Below are 22473 nucleotides of genomic sequence, written 5' to 3' on the forward strand. Positions count from 1 at the left end.
AGAGATATGTGAGCTACACCCACATCTTGCTTTATAGATAGATGTGGAGTTGCGTCAGGAAGGGCATCTGGCATAAAACTGCCAATTCAACATGCACATCCACCTTGGATTTGCTATGGCGAGTGCAAACAAGGGAGCAGCCGAAGGGACTTAGGAGATAGATGTTCTCGGGAGCTGCCCCAAACCACAAAGCCGAACAGTGATTTCCTTTAAGTTCTAAATTAATTAGGCAGGTGTTTTCATTACAAGCGCACCAGGGAAAGCACTAAGAGGTACCTGAGAAGGCATCCAGCTGAGACCTTCCTCGCAGAATTCCCCACCAGGCACATATTTCAACATCTTTAATTAGGCACAGGGGCCCAAATAAACTGTCCAGTGTAACTGTTAATTATACTTGCCCAGAAGCTTTGGGATGTCAAAAAGAAGGTGAAGCGCCACATTTCTCCGTCACCTCACCCTCACTCGATACTTCATGTGGCCATCTACTGAAGCATGCAGTAGAGCGCTGATAAATCTGTGTCAAAAGGTAACTGGCAGCTACTTCCATCAAGAGTCGCCAATACAGACACCCAATACTATATTCTGACTGCTCAGTGTGACTGTATCCCACAGGCACGGGCCAGACTTTCAAAGAGCGCCATACGTATGAGGGCCAAGGGTCATGCAGTATTTCTGGTAGACCTATAACGGACATGAACCCAGTCACCACCAAGACAAAGATCTAAGACGGAGATGGATACATGCAGCATAGAGGATAACCCATAAGCAGGCTTTTACTCAAATAATTTCATCTGCTGGCTTTTATTAATTAGCACTCCTTCAAATCAAGGGTTAAAAAATGTTCAGTAATATTACAATGTAGTAATGTTCGAAAGGTTCCTCTGTGGCAATCAGATCCTGTGTACATGACCCCAATGCTGCAAGTACAACGCAATCGAAGCCTTTGTGGCTTTTAATTCAAAATGCTACAGAAATGTGAATAATACAGCAACACTGTTAGCATACAGTTGTGTGTCAAGTATTGTATTTTTAACCTAATGCTATGTTAGAGATATTTAATTGTGAGTTTTCTAATACTACTCACAATGCTAAGGCAGTTACACAACTTGAATGAGAAACAGTAGGCTGTAAAAATAAAAATTAGGTGTGAATGCACGCAACCATTTAAGTGGCTGGAATACGAGTATAACATCTAATGACGAGATGTTCCCCAGTGTGTGCCAGCAGTTTCCTCAACTAGCTGAGAAGTCGAGCACCACCCCAAATCGGAAACAATGCCTCTAGGAAACACAATGTCACAATTCACTGGAAAAGTGGACAACTTAAGTTTATGGCTGCACCGCTCGCAAACATCGCCGGGCTTCAATTAATTGCATATTTTTATTCAGGACTTTTCATTTATTGTAGTATCACAGTTACAGAAAGAACTTGCGTAAAACTGTCCTTTACGTGTTGGTCACCAAATTTAGGGGTTTGATGGCCATGGGGCCAATGCAAAAAAAACAAACAAACGCAATAATCCATCTTTGATCCAAGGTTAAAAAAAAGAAAAAAAAAAGACCATTTTAATCAAAGTTTCATTCAAATCAACATCTGAGGCTCATTTTGCTAAAATGCCAGTATAATCATGTATAAACTCTATTCACAATAGAGACTCCACTCTCTCAGTCCTTTACAGAAACAATTTTGGATAAACATACAGAGGACTCTTAGCGCTGTGTGTTCGCAATAAAAAAAAAGAAACCAGACTTTGCATTACAGCCTGAAATGATCACACGTGTAACAACAGCGAGGGGTTCATGGTACGCTGTGTGAGCGTGGGAGAGTAAGTGGGAGGGGGAAATCAGCTGGAATGCACTTCTACATGTGTAGCGAGTGAGAAAGCAGCACAGCAGAAATTACATCAACAGGAACATCAGTGACCCCCCCTTGTAGATGACGCTGGCACTTCTAACACTGTCACGCCATCAGGTTCCACCCCCAAACAATGATGTATCAACATAACAGAAACTTTCTCCTGCTCTGACTCATCAAGCACAAGACCCCCGTTTCCATCAGGCATTTCCAAAATAAGCATGTCATCTCCCCACCATCGACATACTTCCTTAACTGACAAGATAATGAACTGAACAGTCAAACAGAAAACATGACAACTAGAGGAATGACCACACAACTGACAGATTTTATGTATATGTGATTGTTTTTCTAAATGCAAACCAAACACAGAGAAGAGCACAGTATCATCTCATCAAAATCATGCTCATGTCAGGGCACCTTACAGGAGCATGCCTTTGCTTCACTACACATCACGACCTGTCGTGATGTGTCCTGCTGGAGAGTAAACTTGTCTAACAGGTGCAGACTGGACGCCACAGGGGCACCAGTGCGTACTACTGCGCACAGAGAATTTTGAAATGTTCAAAAAAATCTTTCACGCACAAATGTCGTGTTATGTGGCGCGATCTAATCTTCAGCATGACGTGCAGCTCGTCGTGGAGTAAACAAGCAGTGAACAGGGCAAGTGGTGACGTCAGCAGATCGCGTCAGAGCGCAGCTCGTCTGAACGATTATAACAAGAAGTTAAATCTGTTAGAAACATACTTTAACAGCTGCACACAAGAAGCAAAGAACACGCAACTGTTTTATCAAGCCATGACAATGTAAACAAGGCAAATAATTACCATTTTAGACAGCTCAAAATGCTTTGTGAAGCTTGCTAGGCGGGCACGTGCGCACGAACGGCTCCGGCTGCAGCCTCCTGTGCGATTCGAGCCGCTTTCAATGGCCAATTTGCAAAAAAAAAAAAAAAAGATTAACCCACCACAAAATAATGATTTTATATACTTAGCGTCCAACGCAGAGCGAACAAAGAACAGCATCTAGCTGTGAACACAGCGGGTGGGATCGTCACGACACAGTTCGTGCTATTGCGCGAAACAAAGGCATGCTTGTGTAAATGAGGCTTTAGAGTCAAACATACCAGGGCAACATACGCCCGATGCGTGTCCATGGGCTCCGAGAGACCAGGAAACCCACTGTTGGATCCGTTATGGCATCCCACGCTCGGCCCACGAACAGAATGATGGACGCATAGAAGGGATCCAGCTGCAAAGAATAAAACAAAAGCTCATCAACCACAGCCAACAAAACAACACACCCACATCTATACTAGTACACTTTCATTTCTAGCACAATTAAAAGGATCATGTTGCTTGAAAATCAGTTTTAACCAACATCTATAACTGGAGTTTAATTTTAAATACCCTGGAAATCTCACAATTCTATGACTGCGGATGTAGAAATAATGCAGTTATAAGCTAACTTTAGGCCTAAAACAGCTTGTTTTAGACATTTGTGAAATACTGTCAAACAGGTGATTCCTCAGAGAACTGAAAATGTTCTTTAAGGATGTTCTACACTGTCTGTTTTTAAGATAGTAAGGCTGTGCTTCTTTCCATCCTGTGTTGATTCAGATGACCATGCTGCTCTCTGGGACATCCTGAAAATTTGTAGGATCCCCTACAAGTTGGTGGACATCATAGTTGGTCTATACATGGGTATTATGTTTTCTTTCCAGTGAATTTGGGCGTTTGTCAAGGTTCAGGTTCCTACACTGTTCGAAGCTTGCATGAATTAAATGTTGACATGAGTGCCTAAGGTGCCCTTTGTTGGTAAGGAAAGGTTCACTCGCATCAACTTCAGGGACAATACTCTGAACTTTGTATGATCAGTGGACGTCTCGAGTGCAGCACTTGAGAAGCTGAGTGAGGAGCCCTGTACAAAAATTAGCTTATCTCTGCAATGATGTTCACATCCCTGGGTCCTCAGCCTCTAAGGTCATGAGGCTGCTAGACAGAGATGTTTTCCAATGCCAATACCTTTTCAGGAGAACAAAGGTCCAACTCTTTATGGTCCTGGTGCTTTCCATCTTACTGTACAATTGTGAGCCTTGGCTGCTAACCAGTGACCTAAGGTGACAAATGGATGTCTCTGGTGCTTCTAAGGTTCCTTGGGTACCGCTGCAGTGACTGTGTCAAACAAACTGTTACTTAGGGAGACTAACATGAGGAGTACCACTTGCATCTACCGGATTTTGCCCATGTGGTTCCTTTCTCTGGGCATGATCCAACACACCGGCACCTCATTGTTGAGGATCCCAGCAACTGGAAAAGGCCAGTGGTGCTCCCACTTTTCAGCTGGCAGCAGATTAATGGCTACTTTCAAGAAGATGGGATGAGCAAAGTGCCTGTCTACTGGTTGCCATCCAAGACCCAAGGCAGCTCCGTAGTGTGGTAGCTACAGTGATGCACCACACCAGCACACACCCCCCAAACCTGAACTCAAAACACCTGGTGATCTGTGCTCGTTAGGTGCAGAGGTGTATATTAAGACCTTTTTAAATGCCCAAAGGAAGCCAACAGTGTGACCAGCCTTTGGTTGCAGAGCTCAACCACTAACTTAACCGTTAATGCTATGTAGCATTCAAACACAACTGTGTTGTGTGTTGCAAGGCAGCATTTACCAAAACTGAAGTCAAATACAGATCAACTTGTCTTGGAATTATTCAGCATTGTGTGGAGACGTCTGGAAGTCAGGCAGGATGAACGTTGGGCTCCTGAACGTACAATCTATGCTGTCATCCAATATACCGTTAATCACCAATCTTTGTGGCCGGACAAAGCTTAACCCTGGGAAGCTGCTGACTTTCCATGCTGCTTTATTGTCAAAGCACATTAAAGCGAGATCACAATAATCACGCCAGCTTCCACCAAAGTCAGAGTAAGCCTTTTAAAGTTACAGTGGAGCCACCTCAGGGAGGCAACTGTGGAAACGTTTTTCCACCTCTTCATTTTTCCTGGACCACTGCACCTTTGTTGGTGAGCTTTAGCTGACACAATATCCTGGATGTGTCCTTGTCAAAGAGGTACTCTGAGGGCGTGGAATGGGTTGTGGACAAGTCCCTAAATGTCAGTTCACATGCTGTGTTGGGGACGGAAATGCATGCACAGTTCCCAGTAAGGTGGACAGCAGAGTGGCTATATTTAGAGCTAGGTCGTGATAACGGCACACATTTTCTGGACAGGTGTGGTCATGCTGTCTCACCTGAGCCACATCCAGTAGATAGATCTGCAGAAAGAAACCCAGGGCACAACCCGTCATCTGGTATGGCGCTCCACCGATGGCATAACACAGCTTGCTGCAGATGGACAACCTGTCCCTGTGGTCATGCTGGGGAAAAGAAGAGGGAAAAAAGTCTATAGCGTGTAAAGATAAAACAGAACTGAATGTTGATTAGACACGTATGTTTATAACAAGTCTTCTTAAGTCTATAAGACTTTTTCTAGCTTCAATAGGACATAGGCCTTGAAAAATAAAGGTTGGGTCGATGATAACGGCTTGATCTTTAAGGAGGTTTAACTGCACTACAGCATCATATAATTATATTGCTATGGCTCATAAATATCATACATTTTGCCCCCCATAGAGCTGCTGATTCTTCTACCTTCCCTTCAGTCTCCAGTTTAAATATTTCAAGCCTAACTAATCAGACAATCAGTACCTCAAAAAGCCAGAAAAATTGTTGGCCAAAAACAATCATAAAATCAAAACTGTGGTATTGGGATATGTAACACCTGATTTTTAAATGTTTTTGTGATTATTTCTTGTAGGTGCTAATGGCCAAACCGCTCATAGGTAATTAATTGCAGAGTACTACAACTTGATGGAGCCAGAAAAATAAATAAATAAAATACCGTAAGTAAATTCCAGGGTGACAAGCATCTTGGCAGTAATATTTATTGGGATTAATGCCTCCAAGAACACCTGCCAATGTGACCAGTGCTCCGATCATATGGGCACTGTGGTCAACAGTCAGTCACGGGAGACAAAACACACCCTCCTCCCCATTCCAACCAATCAGACATTTGTGTTTACATCATCCGTTTCCCATTGCTTTTGTTGACCGAGGGAAACCCTGGTGGTGGGAGCTCGGGCAAACAATAAAGGCTGCCTCGAGATAAAATGCTCAAGGTCTCAAGAAACAGCCTTGAACTGGTGATATTCGCAGCATTCCTCACTTTAACAGTACTGACATGCACGTGGCCAACACTGCCTCATCTTGGATAATGTGAGGACACCAAACAGCACTGTAACTGAATGAAATCAGCTGGTCTTGTTTGCATACAAACCCGGTCTTTGTTGAGGGGCAAACATCATATGAATGAGCCGACATGCTAAACGCTGCTAGATAATTATTTCAACTTCAGCAGGCAAACACAAAGGTCGGTACATGCAATACTTCAACTACCTGGTGATCAAGGTCATGTTTCCTTAGTGGTCAGCACAGCCCAAGTGACCAGAGTTACACATTCCAAACAAAAAATAGGTGAGGCAGCGATTGCTCAGTAATGTCAAGACACCATATTTTAAAGTTTTGAAATAATTAAGTGATTAGTGCAACTACTGTAACACACCAAATCCAGGAATGCTTTTGTGTTGCCAACTTTACACACCCTTCTTTCAGCAGCTGTAGAGCTGCACAGTCTGAACTGAGAACAACCACATTTAACAAAAAGAAGAATGGAAAAAAAAAAAAAACATCTCAGTGTTCATCGGTGGCTCTAGCTGATCTAAAATCTCCAGAATGCCTAATCTGATTTTGACCAAACTTGGCATGTACATTGGGCATATGGATGGGACAAATAGAGCAGGTTTGAGTTAGGATTGGTCAACAGCCAACATCGGAAGTCAAAGTCAAATTTGTGGCACCATGCTAATATAGAGACGATTGGCTAATTTAATGAAATGGGTTCAGGTATTTCATTGATGGTGAAATTGAGTAATTAACAGCTCTTGTAACATTTTCTAGAAGTGTGTGATATTTTGAAATGTGGGTGTGGCTCTCGTTTTTAAGCAATTTGCTTTTTTTGTATAGTACAGAAAAAAATTAACATACATGCATGTAGTAAGCACTTAAAAATTTACTTCAAGATACATCATTAAAACAAGAAAAAAAATTCTGGTGCTGCCACTGCTTGCTTTTTTAATGTCCACATATGACCTACTAAAAATAAAAATCCTACCCCACATACAAATATCCTCCTGCTGCTATCATTAGCACAACTATTTCTCCTATCATTACTACTTATGTTATCAAGTGCTCAGCTGCCTGAACCATGTTTTTTTTTTCTCCATAGCTATTAAAGTCGTTCAGTTTAATGCTACAGTTCTAAATATTGCACACTCTGAAGAGCTCAAGATGGAAAATTCGCAAATCTAAAATAAAGCACAATAATCCAGAGAGGAATTTTATCAGCTGCACGTGCCTTCCAATGTGACACGTTGGTGCTTCCTGCTGCGTTCACAAGCATCGGAAATACGGAAATCCTCCCCAACGTGAGCCTGAAAGACCCACAAAAAATCTTTCTTTGACAAATGAGTTACAGACGATGGGATTTGGGGGAATATGGGGGGGGAAAAAAAGGTGCACATTACAAACGAAATACCAAAAAGCGAAAAGCGACTGCGTTCTTTTGGATTTCTAAGACTGATGAATCAATGAATGGACGTTCTAGTCTTGCATAACATTTCCCTCCTGATTTTGCTTCTACAACACAAATTAAAACCCATTCTCAGTTCACTTAGGAGTCAGTTCGTTTTAAGAAGTATTTAATTCACTTAATTCCGTTGTCTAACATAGAGCACTGCATGCAGCAGGAAAGTACAGACTTGGCAGCTGATATGAATGGATCAGCCTGTATTTTTATCATGATATTAATAAACGGCAACATATGTCCAAAAGCAGCCTGTGAGACAGATTTATCAGGGGTTACTGCAAATATACCACCAATTAACCTAATTATCTTTAATTGAACACCTTTTAATTTTTAGCAGATTTAACTAAACGTTGCCACAAACATTTCGCGAAAAGAATAGCCTTTAAAAAAAAAAAAAAAAAAAAAAAAAAAAAACAGGCAGGAAATACAACCAACAAACCGAAATGATTTTTTTTTAACTATATGATTTTTTTTTCGGTTTCTAAGCTATGGGGGGAATTTGAGAAATGTGCTTTTTACAAGTTCACATACGCGACTAAAAACATTTTTTGCTTGTAAAAACATTCTTTTGCGTGTAATCATCGATAACTAAACATAATATGAATATAACTGGTAAACGCTGATGAGCATACCGCTTTAATCTGGTTTAAAAAAAAAAAAACATTTAACCGTGCGAGCGCGCGCCCACAGGAATCACACCCATCGTCCTTAATTCGTTAAAATTCAACGAAACATTCCAAATGAAGGTGGTATTTTTCTGTCTTCCCCACTCATTTAAACGTTGTGTTTTTTGTTTGTTTTTCTCCCCCATCCTTGCTGGAGCGACTCAGGTAGGAAACATTTGATAAAGCAGAATATGAATGAACTCACCTTCCTGAGCTTGATGTCATCCGAGCTCACCGGTTTATTCAATAAACTGGCATTCGAATACTGTTCTGCTCCTTCTCCTTTTGCCATAGCAGGACGTACTCGTTAAAAAGAAATCGATAATATCCCCAATAAGGTTGAGGAAAAATACCAGTAAGACAGTGGGACTCTACCGTCGTGTTTGAAAATTGAAAAACTAATAAGATGGGGTGTAGTAAGAGCTCCCCGCCCCTTTCACAACGTGCCATCTTTTCGCCCCGCCCATTTCCAGTGGCGTGTCCGAGTGAGCAAATCGAGCAGTCCCCGAGAAACCCCACGTCATCTAGCCGAGTGGACAGGAAATTAAATGGATCCGTTGTTAGAAAATGTGCTGTTCGTGGGCTAAAAGTATGTCCACACTAGTATGTATGTGGGAGAAATATTGGATTAATGTAATGTGCATTTTTAATGCGTTGATCTGAAGACATATTTTCATAGACGATTTCAGGGTCCCATGATGCTTTGCACGCATGGAGTGGTTCCGGATAGCGATGTGCGGCTCAATACAGAAATATTGATCTTTATGCTCTAAAATCGATTCTCAAATCAAAATATCGATACTTTTCACACTTCATTCATTTGAGGTAATGTATATCATTAGGCAAAGGCTATTCGCCCAATCGTTGGGCAGATAAGTTGGCAGATGGGCAGATTCACTTTATACATGCTTCCTTTAGGTAGTATTATTAGAAAGCATTGCTTAAATTTTCATTGTTACGCAGATGATACCCAGCTTTATCTATCCATGAAGCCAGAGGACACACACCAATTAGTTAAACTGCAGGATTGTCTTACAGACATAAAGACATGGATGACCTCTAATTTCCTGCTTTTAAATTCAGATGAAACTGAAGTTATTGTACTTGGCCCCACAAATCTTAGAAACATGGTGTCTAACCAGATCCTTACTCTGGATGGCATTACTCTGACCTCTAGTAATACTGTGAGAAATCTTGGAGTCATTTTTGATCAGGATATGTCCTTCAATGTGCATATTAAGCAAATATGTAGGACTGCTTTTTTGCATTTGCGCAGTATGTCTAAAATTAGAAAGGTCTTGTCTCAGAGTGATGCTGAAAAACTAATTCATGCATTTATTTCCTCTCGGCTGGACTATTGTAATTCATTATTATTAGGTTGTCCTAAAGGTTCCCTGAAAAGCCTTAAGTTAATTCAAAATGCTGCAGCTAGAGTACTGACGGGGACTAGAAGGAGAGAGCATATTTCACCCATATTGGCCTCTCTTCATTGGATTCCTGTTAATTCTAGAATAAAATTTAAAATTCTTCTTCTTACTTGTAAGGTTTTGAATAATCAGGTCCCATCTTATCTTAGGGACCTCATAGTACCATATCACCCCAATAGAGCGCTTCGCTCTCAGACTGCAGGCTTACTTGTAGTTCCTAGGGTTTTTAAGAGTAGAATGGGAGGCAGAGCCTTAAGCTTTCAGGCTCCTCTCCTGTGGAACCAGCTCCCAATTTGGATCAGGGAGACAGACACCCTCTCTACTTTTAAGATTAGGCTTAAAACTTTCCTTTTTGTTAAAGCTTATAGTTGGGCTGGATCAGGTGACCCTGAACCATTCCTTAGTTATGCTGCTATAGACTTAGACTGCTGGGGGTTTCCCATGATGCACTGAGTGTTTCTTTCTATTTTTGCTCTGTATGCACCACCCTGCATTTAATCATTAGTGATTGATCTCTGCTGTCTTTCACAGCATGTCTTTTTCCTGATTCTCTCCCCTCAGCCCCAACCAGTCCCAGCAGAAGACTGCCCCTCCCTGAGCCTGGTTCTGCTGGAGGTTTCTTCCTGTTAAAAGGGAGTTTTTCCTTCCCACTGTCGCCAAGTGCTTGCTCACAGGGTGTCGTTTTGACCGTTGTGGTTTTTCTGTAATTAATGTATGGCTTTTGCCTTACAATATAAAGTGCCTTGGGGCAACTGTTTGTGATTTGGCGCTATATAAATAAAAATGATTTGATTTGATTTGATAAGTCATACATTGAACATTACATGCCCAACCGTTAGGCAGATACGAGGGTAGGCTGAAAAGTTCTAAGGCTCACCAAGAAGGAGAAATGCCATTTCAATAAAACTTGGCATGCATTAAGTTCAACTCTTCTGATGACTAACTGTGTTATTTTCTTCCAGGTTGTGAGGTAGTTTGTGGTTCATAGCCAAGTTTGAAAGTTCGTGGTAGAGAGAAACGGCTTGGTTGCTACATTAGGGGATGAAGCTCCCTCCATAGCTACAGTGCAGAAGTGGGCAGCTGAATTTAAGATGGGCAGAGAGAGCCTTGAAGACGACCCAAGGTCTGGGTGGCCTGCAACAGCCACAATCCAGCAAAACATTGACCTTGTTCATGAAATGGTGATGGACGACAGACGATCGATGATTAATCAGCTATCAGATGCTGTGGGAATATCCCGTGAGAGAATTGAACACATTCTTCATGAAGAACTTGGAATGTCAAAGGTGTCAGCTCGGTGGGTACCACGTCTTCTGACGCCTGATCAGAAACGCACCAGGCTAGTCATGTTGAAGGCAAACTTGGCGCAATTTGAAGAGGATCCAATTACATGGAACGTTTTCTTACCCAGGATGAGTGTTGGGTTCACCACTTTGAACCAGAGACAAAAAAACAATCAATGCAGTGGAAACAACCAAGGTCACCACCTCCAAAGAAGGCCAAGGTCGTTTCGTCTGCGGGGAAGGTCTTGGATTCAGTTTTCTGGGATGCCAAGGGCATTGTGTTTGTGGACTATCTTGAAAAGGGACAAACCATAAATGGACAGTACTATTCTAACCTACTGAGACAGTTACGCAAGGCTATCAAAAAGAAGCGACCAGGAAAGCTGACGAAAGGGGTGCTGTTCCATCAAGACAATGCCCCAGCTCACAAGTCAACAGTGGCCATGGCCACTATCCACGAGTGTGGATTCGAACTGGTAGATCACCCACCATACTCCCCTGACTTGGCACCCTCGGACTTTCATCTGTTCCCAAACCTGAAAAAAACTTGGCTGGGAAGCACTATCGGAGCAATGATGAGGTGATGGCTGAGGACTATTTTGACTCTCAAGATGAAAGCTTCTATGCCAAGGGAATCGAAGCACTCAAGCACCGCTGGAAGAAGTGTGTGGAGTTACAGGGAAACTATGTAGAAAAATAACCCTGAATTTGTTCAATTCGACAACTGCATCATAGTCAGCCTTAGAACTTTTCAGCCTACCCTTGTAAATATAATGTCTTACCTTATTCGCCCAACCGTGATTGTGTATTTGACACGTTTTGTGCATCTCAACTACGTTTTTTACACACTTTTTTAAGGCTCTATTGCATCGTGAAAATCAGCATATGTTTAACACATTTAACAGCACCGTCTTTAATTTCTGCAAAAAAAAAAAACAAAAAAAAAAACGCAATGGATGAAAGCAGACAAACTTTAGCATTAAGTATTTTGAACTGTTAACAACGACGAAACAGTTTTTATGAACAAAATGCTGATTGTTGCCTGTAAGATGGTGTTAGTTTGACACAGTTCCCTGGGTGTGACCATGGGCGCAATTTGGTGAGGGATAGGGGGGACATGCCCCTCCCACCTTTTCAAACAGGGGAACAGAATATGGTATGTCTCCCCCACCTTCTGACATATATGTGTGTACTTGAAACATGCTATGCCAGTCTTATGTGCAAACCATGTCAGAATATTATCTTTGTTTCTGCAAGTTTGTATTTTTAGCAGCATTGACTTGTTTACAACACCTGTTTCTTGTTTGTCACATTCGGAATTTTCTGGGACTGCATTTGCCCAGATTTGAAACCAAAAATTGTTGCCTCTAGGGACTAGTGTCTACACATAAGTATCAATGGACCATATGCTAATTTACTAAATTCTGAAAATTAGAAAAGGAAATCAGAAAAGCTATCTGGGACCTCAGAAAGCACAACTGCAATTATTGCTTGATCTCCAAAATCAGTCTATGCAAGCGAAATTATGTTCAGTATGAGTGTTGTCATTAGTGCCACTTTGAAAATGAAATTCATGATAAGTAATTTATCCTAAACTTATGATCTGTTGTTTTTTCAAACTTATGCAAAAACAAATCTTGAGAAAAAAAAATACAGTATGCGATAGTTAATAATTATTAAGAGCCTGTTCTTTCATATTTATGAATACATTTTACCACATTGCAGTTGTTTTTTTTTTTTTGTTTTTTTTATGAAAAGGCAACCTATCATTGTTATTGAGTTCTACACATGTGGTGATACCTTATTTACACCAGGATGTTAATAAAATCAATGCTGGCTATTACTTGGAATTCCAACATGAAGGCTTTGTTGATCCGGGACGTCATCTGACTTATATCCACAGTTTCAAGTTGCATAAGTCAAATGGTGTCCACTTTATGGTCTTCTCAAAACATTAAAATTACTGTTCTGGATGCTCAGAATGCATCTGAGCTTATCTAGAAACCGTTGGCTTCTCTTTCCATGACAAAATCCTGTAACAGTGGAATGTGCCGTTAATTTCCAAACTGGACGCTGTGTTTTATCCAGGACGTCCTCTGACTAGCACAGGAATTGCGGAAGACGTGGACATCAGCACTTTTTCGGCACATTGAGACAGACGTGCGGAGGAATTCCGTGTGTCGCTGTGGAGCCGCATGGCGTAAAGCAACGCCGTGATAAAGCCTCACAGGACATGTTCTGGCATGTCCAGGCTCATCCACAATTTCTCGGTTAGTCACACGACTGAAAACCCACCGACAGCCGTCTGAAAGCCATCTCAAAGCCGTCCTGTGAGACCAACACAGGTGGTTTTGTGCCGCGCCATGAGCGGCACGGTGGCGCATCCATCCGTTTTTCTTTCCATGAAAAAAACTCCTGTAACAGTGGAATGTGCCAAAAAAGTACTGATGTCCACGTCTCCTGCCATTTTTGTGTAAATCAGACGACGTCCCGGATCAACAAAGCCTTCATGTTGGAAATGATCTGGTTGTTTCAGCGGGGTTTCAGCCTGTCGATCGGCGCTCGGGACCGCGGCGCGCTCTCAGCAGCTGTGGGTGGTCTTTAAACCGGCTGGAGCACTCCTTAATCTGTGTAATCCCCATAAAATCATCCCTCAAAGCCATTTGAATTTTTCGAATGGTGTCCACCTGGAGGTCTCTCAGAGTTTCTGGAAAAAATTGATGCAGCAAAGCTCCAAATCGTTCAGACATTTTATTCGCAATAAAAATCTGACGAGAGGAGTGGACCACTGCTCACACAAAGCCTGCTCACAGGCGAATGCCGCAACCGACAGGCGTGAAAAAACTCACGCATGCGCACGAAGGTTCAAGCTTGGCTGATGCAATCACACGTGATTCAAATCCATATGGTTTTTGAAAAAAATAGAAAGGTTGGATACTTTTCTAACAGACCTCGTAAGTACTCTAGATCAACTCGTGGACGTCAGCAAATGCTTTTCATTTACCAGGCATCTAGTGCAGCCCCCATCAGTTACTGCTGGTTTATGGATCTTTCTGCCTACAATTTTGTCTTCAGTGAATGAAACGCATGACACTGATGGGTTGGGGTCAGGTGACTGACTGAGTTGGAGATTGTAGAATATCACATTTTTGTACCATGAGAAGCTCTTGGGTTCCTTTGGCGGTGTGTTTGGACTCATACTCATCTGCCCACTGAAGCTTTGGCAGCATTTTGGTGAATCTGAGTAGATAGTGCCAACTTGTACATTTTAAGAATTCATCATGTCACTTCCATCAGCAGTCACATTATCAGATCATTTTCATACAGGCTCACACCATAACATAATGTAGCTGTTCCTTTTGTTCTCTTTTTTATTGATTTATTTACATATTTACATATAATTTATTTACATATTTACATATAATTTATATGGTCTTGTCCTCATAAAAATGTGCTGCAAAAAACCCCAGCATTTTTTCATGAAACAAATTGAAGACTACCTCTATAGTGCATCATAATTTTTACAATTTTTTTTATTATTAATCTGTGCATGTAGATGTTATGGTTTTTAGCTGTGCACACGCACCATGAAGCCTGCACATGCAGTGAAACTCCACCAGTGTGAATATTCCTCTTTATGTCACTTGTAGAAGCCAGTCCGGTTATGCAGATATTCAAGATTCAAGGATTCAAAGAAATTTATTGTCATATGCACAATATAGAACATGAACATGTTCCCTGCACAATGAAATGTGTCTACTGCATTTAACCCAATCCTAATTGCCAGTAGGAGCAGAAGTCGCCATTAGGCGCCCGGGGACCAGCTCCAGATGTACATCCCTGCCTTGGTCAACAGCAGGGCTGAGCAAACCAACACCGACCCATAACAAACAACACACACACAACACACAACACATAGGCCGGCCCGGTACATAAAACATATATATGAAAGCAAAACACGAGGGAAAAGGAGAAAAAAAAAACCCTCATAGCTGCTGCATTACACAGCAGCAATGAGGAAAAAAAAAATCCCCATCAGCACAGAAAAACAATAATCACAGAGACAAAAACAAGGACACAGGACGACAACCGAGATTTGAAAGGACCAGTTTATCAGAACACTCCGGAGGCAGCCTGTTTGGCGCCGTCAACGGCCTTGTCCGACAATCCTGGAGGGTGAGGGAGCAGCCCTGCGCAGTCTGAGCAGTCCTGAACAGTTCTAACAGAGCTGGAGAAGCTGAGGGGAAGGGGGAAGACCAGGGAGCGAGGCTTAAGTGTTGATCTTCTGAGGAGGTTTTAGCACAGCGACCTTGAAGTGCAGCTGTATTTGGGGAAGCCAAATGAATAGCCAGATTAGCAGACGCCTGAAAGATTCCACAGTTCTGAGAACAGAGTGGCTCTCAATGCATCTGAATGTAGAATGTGGTCTTCACAGACGGTCATAGCGGGTTTCCAGGGCCGCAATCCTGCTCGAGATGTTTTCCAACGCGCGGTTAACCCCCGCCGACTGCGCAGCCACTGCCTTCCCAATCGAATCAATCATGTAGGGCAGCCTGGAAGGACCAATCAAAGCTGCTTCCACTTTCTTGATTTTCCGGTAAACCAGCAAAGTGCCCGCTCCACACATCAGAAAGCCGGTCACCACCAAGCCGAATATGTACACATCTTCGACGTCCTCCACAGAAAGCATGTAAAGGCAGATGACCTGCCATCTCCTCCACGAGTCCATCACGTAACCCATCACATGCGTCCCGGCAGGACAGGTCGGGTCCTCCGCCCCCGAATGTCTTGTAGAAAAAATAGTGTCAATTGCGTTCAGAGACCACTTTAACAGATCCATTTTTGTCGTTTTCCAGAAGAGCAAAGCTGCAGCCTCACAGACAACATGCCACAGAAGCAGGAGAGATAAAAAAAAAATAAAAAATATGTGCACAGTTGCAGTATTTAACGATGGCCATGCACGCACTCGCGTCCCACATTCACATCCAGTATCACACAGGTATAAACGTGTACACACTCCCCACCTCCCATTGCTCAAACAGTTATTTTTTATTTACCATGCATGCACGCACACACACACCTCTCTGTGAAGGAAGCTCATACCGCCACTTTATTGATCTTCTGATAGTTGAACCATGATTTCACCAACTGTACAAGTCAAGTTCAGACTGCGCACGTGTGTAATGCTTCAGGACAAATCAACGAGTACACCGTACACAGTAGATAAGATTAAAGGTTTTTTGGGCAGCTGAAGTTGTGTTGGTAAACTGAAGTTACAGCAACACAGTGGTGTACAAATATAGACCAAAGTTGACTGATCAAGCCCAGGCCTGCAATACACACAAAAAAGAAAAAGAAAAAGTAAGCTAAAAATTTTTTTAGATACCCAAAGGTTAGATTTGAGAAAGTTGTTTTTTTGTATTTTCTTCAAGTTTTCATTTCTAAAGTTAATGATACCACTAATGTAGGTGTTGCAGTTGCACTGTGAGATCACTAATGTCACAGCACACTGGCTACTGCATTCATTAGCTGACATATAACATGCAATTATTTTCATTCAGGGGTACAGTAACCACCGCCCAAACCTCCTCCTTATGTGTGTTGCAGCTTTCCTTGTTACTGTTTGCAAAGATTGGATGTTTGTGTATGTTTTAGTGGCCTACAGCCATGGGGCTCGGTCAGGCTCAGCCCCAAGAAACAAGAACAAGGTGTCGTCTCTATGTGCGCTCACCACCCAGAAGGAGAGAATAAAGGGTCTGGTGCCCTGTTCTATGGGCAGTCGACAGCCGCAAAAACACATGAACTGACACTTGGTTTTGCTACTTGACTGTTGGAATGTGGAACGTCATTTCTCCAGTGGGTAAGGAACCTGAGCTGGTGCAGGAGGCTGAGTGATATTAACTAGAGATGGGTTGGCGACATGCACAGCATGGGGTCAGGAACCAAACTCCTGTAGAGGGGCTGGACTCTGTTACTCTGGAGTTGTCACAGAGGTACTGGGTGGGTATGAGGACACTCACAAGTCTCTGGCTGAGTGCCATTTTTTTCTGAGTGTTCTGCTGCAGACGTATGGGGCAACAGGTCCGCTGCAACCCCTGATCGGTCTCTGTATGACCAAAGTAGGTGCTGTGTCTGCATTCTCTGCATCGCATTAGACCTGTTCCCAGTGGGCCTTGGACTTCACCAGGACTGCCCATTGTCACCAATTCTGTTGGTGATTTTCACAGACAGGATTTCAAGGCACACTCAGGGATTAGAGGGTGTTCAGATTGACAGAGTTGCATTCCTGCTTTTTGTGGATGTGGTTCTGTTGGCTTCATCAGACAGTGACCTCTGAACTGCACTGGGCAGGTTTGAGGCTGAGTGTGAATCCTACAAATCTGGGACCATGATCCTCTGTCAGAAAAAGGGTGGATTATTCCCTCTGGGTCAGGGGACAGTTATGGAGGAGTTCAAGTATCTTGAGGACTTGTTCACGTGTGGAGGTAAATTGTAGCGAGAGATCGATAGACAGATTGTGATGGTGTCTGATGTTTTACAGATGCTGTACCGGCCAGTTGTATTGAAGAAAGAGCTGAGCCAGTCAATTTACAGTCCTGTGTTCACCTACCATCATGACCTTTGAATGATGACCAAAAGAACAAGGTTACAAGGGTATCTTGGCTTATGATCGGGGACGGTGAAAAGCTGAAGTATCCAGACTCAGAGTAGAGCCGCTACTCCTTGGCATTGAAAGGAGCCAGCTGAGGGGGTTAATGCATCTGGTGAGGATGCCTCTGGTCTTCTGCCAAGTGAGGTCTTTGAATACATCCAGCTAGGAGGAGGATGGCGAGTTAGAGGACTTAACCGAGGATAGGGAAGTGTGAAATGAGCTGCTTAGTCTGCTGCTGTGTGAACGTGGACCTGGAAAGGTGACACAAAATGAATTAATTAATTAATTCATATACATGTTTGTTCCTGTTGGAGCTCATACACTAATGCAATAAGAGGAATTGACATTGCACGAAGACAATGAGCATCACCTTAAGGAGATAGAAGAACTGGAGTTCAATCCTGGGTAAATGCATTAATTAGATTATTAAAATCATACATAGAGCTAGAGACAAGATCACTGAATACCTCTGTCCACCCTCAATAGATCAAAATACCTCAAACCTTATGTTACAGTAGGTAACAACTAGTCAGTAAGACTGGAATTTTCTTTGCCATGTGGGACACTGATGCAAGTGGATGGCAGCCTTCATCCAACCAGTGGCAAAAGCAGTGTGACCCATCCACTGGAAGGTCTTGTCCACAATGACAGTGTTGAGACCTCTTTTGAGGAGTACTCCATGGCTACCTTGGTAGTCAGTGGAATGGCTGTAGTCCAAGAGGTAATGGCTGTAAGGGAATTTCAAGACTGGCAAGGATCTCTCCAGAGCATATGTGAAGCTGACTGACACAAAAGCTCAAGGCTATGCTTCAGTTCAGGTTGTCTTTGACAACTACATCAAAGTCACTCCGCTGAGGGAAAGTACTCAAGAGTGACGACAAGGCAACCTGAAGGAAATAAGATCCTTCAAAGTTGAGGATTCAACCCAGATCAGGGACAAACCCATGTTCCTTGCAAGTAATGCCACAAAGGACTCCCTCACACGCTACCTGGCTCAGCATCTGATTGATAATAGTACGGTGAACATCGAAGCTGTCACACGCAAGAGTGTGATGGTGAACAATGACTACCAGGCTGCTACCAATGTGAGGACTCAAGAGAATGGTGATACACTCATGATTCTTCATGCTGTGGAAGTTGCAGCTTCTGGAGGCACTGTCCATAACTACACACAGGACACTGACGTTCTTCTGTTGACTCTCCATAGATTGCCACAACTTGTCAGAAATTCTGCACAGATCATGGGAACAGGAGAGCACTGTCGCAGTCCTGTTGGAACCCATATACAATTGGCACCAAGCAAGGCACCTGTATTGACAGGTTGTGATACCACAGGGCACATCAGAGGAAAGAGGAAGACAACATGCTTCAACACCTTCATAGCTTCAGGACACAGTGTGGTTTCTACCCTCCACTACCAGGGACTTGGCAATGAGCCATCAACAGAGGTTGCTGATTGTGAGGAAATTATTGTGTGCTCTCTTCTGTCCAAAGAAAGTGAAAATCCCACGTGCCAAACATCTGAGGGGGATTCTGTTCAAACAACTCAAACCTGACCAGGGTGTGCACAGGCTTCCACCAATCCCAGCAGGCATGGGCTGAACACATTCAATGAGCTCTTCTGCACACAAAACATTTAGTCCCACAGCATCATTCAGGAGGATCCAGTCATTCCTGATCCACTCAATCTAGGCTGGAAAAAATAAGATGGTAGACTGATGCCTGTGCTGTCCAGAGAGTCCCCAGCACCAGATTGTGTCCTAGAACTAGGGAAATGTGCTTTGGTGCAAACGGCCAATCGGTGATGACATGTACCACCAGATGGTGATCCTACAAGTGGAAAAAGAATACATCTTCCCTATAGCTCCAGAGGATGATGAGGAAGATTATGAAGATGAGAACAAATGCATAGGGTCAAAGGAGTTGTTAAGCCAAAAAACACTAACGGAAAAACGTAAAAAGGGTTTAATTAAAGAGCATCATTAAAGAATTTTGAATGTGTTACACTAGTGAATAACATAGGAACAACAGTTTTACCATCTGTGATATCCACACAAAATATATTCTAGTATTTTTAAAAACTCGTTCTCCAGGGTGAAATTAATTTGCTTTTCAAAAATACCCTAACTGTTGTGAAAGTGTAGGAACACGGACCCACAACAGGGGGCGCAAATGAACGGACAATGGAGGAATCAAATAACACTGTTTTTACTGTTGTGAAAAAGGCACAACAAATACAACCGATTACAATATGGAGATCGAGTCTAATTACAACGGTGTCGTGTGGGCAGGCTCGACGATAGGAGACGTCTGTCCAAGTCGAACCGGAACCAACCCGATTTCCTCTGACACCGAACCCCGGGAATACTGGAGCCGCCAAGTCCCGAATTCCCAGGTGGCCACTGCCTCCGCTCGTCGGATCCGGTACTGCTGGCAGGAAACAGAAACAGTCAGGTGTGGATGCGGCTGCACCCAGCAACACGGAGGGTGGAGAGTCCACCTCCACCTCTCGTCAACAACAATCAAGAAATGTAGGAAGGTGAGTACTTATCCAAACGCTGTCTGGTAGTCAGCTGTCCTACAGATAATCACAAGAACACAATTAAAGTCACACGTATGTGTAGGCTGAGTTTGTTACCTCTTTGGTAAGGCGATATCTCGGCAAATGAGGTGGAGATGCCGTCCTGCTGATATACCTCCTTATTGATTGGGATCAGCTGTCTCCAGTGATGGGTGACAGCTGTCATCCTGGCTGCTCCCGTAAGGCGGCAGCGCCCTCCAGTGCCTGGAGCCCGCACTCCAGGCAGGGCGCCCTCTAGTGGTGGTGGGCCAGCAGTACCTCCTCTTCAGCGGCCCACACAACAGGACCCCCCCCTCAACGGGCGCCTCCTGGCGCACGACCGGGTTTGTCAGGGTGGCGACGGTAGAAGTCGGCCAGGAGGGCCGGGTCCAGGATGAAGCCCTTCTTCACCCAGGAGCGTTCTTCGGGGCCGTACCCCTCCCAGTCCACCAGATACTGAAAACCCCGGCCCATCCGTCGGACGTCGAGGAGCCGGCGCACGGTCCAAGCCGGCTCTCCGTCGATGATCCGGGCAGGAGGTGGCGCCGGACCCGGAGTGCAGAGGGGTGAGGTGTGATGGGGTTTAATCCTGGAGACGTGGAATACTGGATGAATCCGCAGTGAGGCCGGAAGCTGGAGCCTCACTGCGGCGGGATTGATGACCTTGAGTATCTTGTACGGGCCGATGTATCGTTCTTGCAGTTTTGGGGAGTCCACTTGAAGGGGAATGTCCTTGGTGGACAACCACACTTCCTGCCCAGGACGATACGTGGGAGCCGGGGCCCGCCGCCGGTCTGCATGGTTCTTCGCCCTCGTCCGGGCCCTTAACAAAGCAGAACGGGCGGCACGCCACACCCGACGGCACTTCCGTAGGTGGGCCTGGACCGAGGGCACACCGACCTCCCCCTCAACCACCGGAAACAACGGGGGTTGATACCCCCAAGCACATCTCGAAAGGGGAGAGGCTGGTGGCTGATGACACTTGGCTGTTGTGGGCGTACTCGATCCAGGCCAGGTGGGTACTCCAGGCCGTCGGGTGCGCGGCTGTCACACAGCGTAGGGTCTGCTCCATCTCCTGGTTGGCCCGTTCTGCTTGTCCGTTGGTCTGGGGGTGATACCCGGACGAGAGACTGACCGTGGCCCCCAGTTCCCGGCAAAAGCTCCTCCAAACATGCGAGGAGAACTGGGGACCGCGATCGGAGACGATGTCTGATGGTATCTCATGCAGACGGACGACGTGGTGGACTAGGAGGTCCGCTGTCTCCTGGGCCGTTGGTAGCTTCGGGAGGGCCACGAAGTGGGCCGCCTTGGAGAATCGGTCCACTATCGTGAGGATGACGGTGTTTCCCTGGGACGGCGGGAGACCCGTGACAAAATCCAGGCCGATGTGAGACCAGGGGCGATGAGGCACGGGCAGCGGCTGTAGCAATCCTGATGTCTTGCGGTGGTCGGCCTTGCCCCTGGCGCAGGTGGTACAGGCCTGGATGTAACCCCGGACGTCGGCCTCCAGGGACGCCCACCAGAAGCGCTGCCGGACGACTGCCACGGTTCTTCGCACCCCAGGATGACAGGAGAGCTTAGAACCGTGACAGAAGTCCAGAACTGCAGCCCTGGCTTCTGGTGGGACGTAGAGTTTGTTCTTCGGTCCGGTTCCGGGGTCCGGGTCTCGTGTCAGGGCCTCCCGGACGGTCTTCTCCATGTCCCAGGTGAGGGCGGCCACGATAGCGGACTCCGGGATGATGGGATCCGGGGGATCCGACGACTCCGTTTTGACCTCATCTTCATGTACCCGGGACAAAGCATCCGATCTTTGATTTTTGGTCCCGGGACGGTAGGTGATCCGGAAGTCAAAACGGCCGAAGAACAGTGACCAGCGGGCTTGCCTAGGATTCAGCCGCTTGGCGGTCCTGATATACTCCAGGTTCCGGTGGTCAGTGAAAACCGTGAATGGCACGGACGTTCCCTCCAACAGATGTCTCCACTCCTCAAGAGCCTCTTTCACCGCAAGGAGCTCTCGATTGCCGACGTCATAGTTCCGTTCGGCTGGGGTCAACCTGCGGGAAAAATAGGCACACGGGTGAAGGACCTTATCGGTCTTCCCGCTCTGGGACAGCACGGCTCCTATCCCTGAGTCCGAGGCGTCCACTTCAACCACTAACTGGCGACTAGGATCGGGCTGCACCAGAACAGGTGCAGACGAGAAGCGCCGTTTCAACTCCTTGAACGCGGCATCGCAACGATCCGACCAGGTGAAGGGGACTTTTGGTGAGGTCAGGGCTGTCAGGGGGCTAACTACCTGACTGTAGCCCTTAATGAACCTCCTGTAGAAA

General features: G+C 44.7%; 1 protein-coding gene across 1 annotated transcript in view; it reads right to left on the reverse strand.

Moving 5' to 3' along the window:
- Positions 1-8625, reverse strand: part of mfsd2ab (major facilitator superfamily domain containing 2ab) — a 29406-nt gene extending 20781 nt beyond the window's left edge. The window contains exons 1-3 of the mRNA XM_034160489.1: positions 8427-8625; positions 5104-5229; positions 2981-3105 (exon numbers count right to left, since the gene is read on the reverse strand). Coding sequence (XP_034016380.1) covers positions 2981-3105; positions 5104-5229; positions 8427-8513 — 338 coding nt within the window. The 5' untranslated portion in view covers positions 8514-8625. The remainder of the gene's footprint in view (positions 1-2980; positions 3106-5103; positions 5230-8426) is intronic.
- Positions 8626-22473: the final 13848 nt, after the last annotated feature.

Source organism: Thalassophryne amazonica, chromosome 20, assembly GCF_902500255.1.
Source record: "Thalassophryne amazonica chromosome 20, fThaAma1.1, whole genome shotgun sequence".
NCBI classification, from domain to species: domain Eukaryota; kingdom Metazoa; phylum Chordata; class Actinopteri; order Batrachoidiformes; family Batrachoididae; genus Thalassophryne; species Thalassophryne amazonica.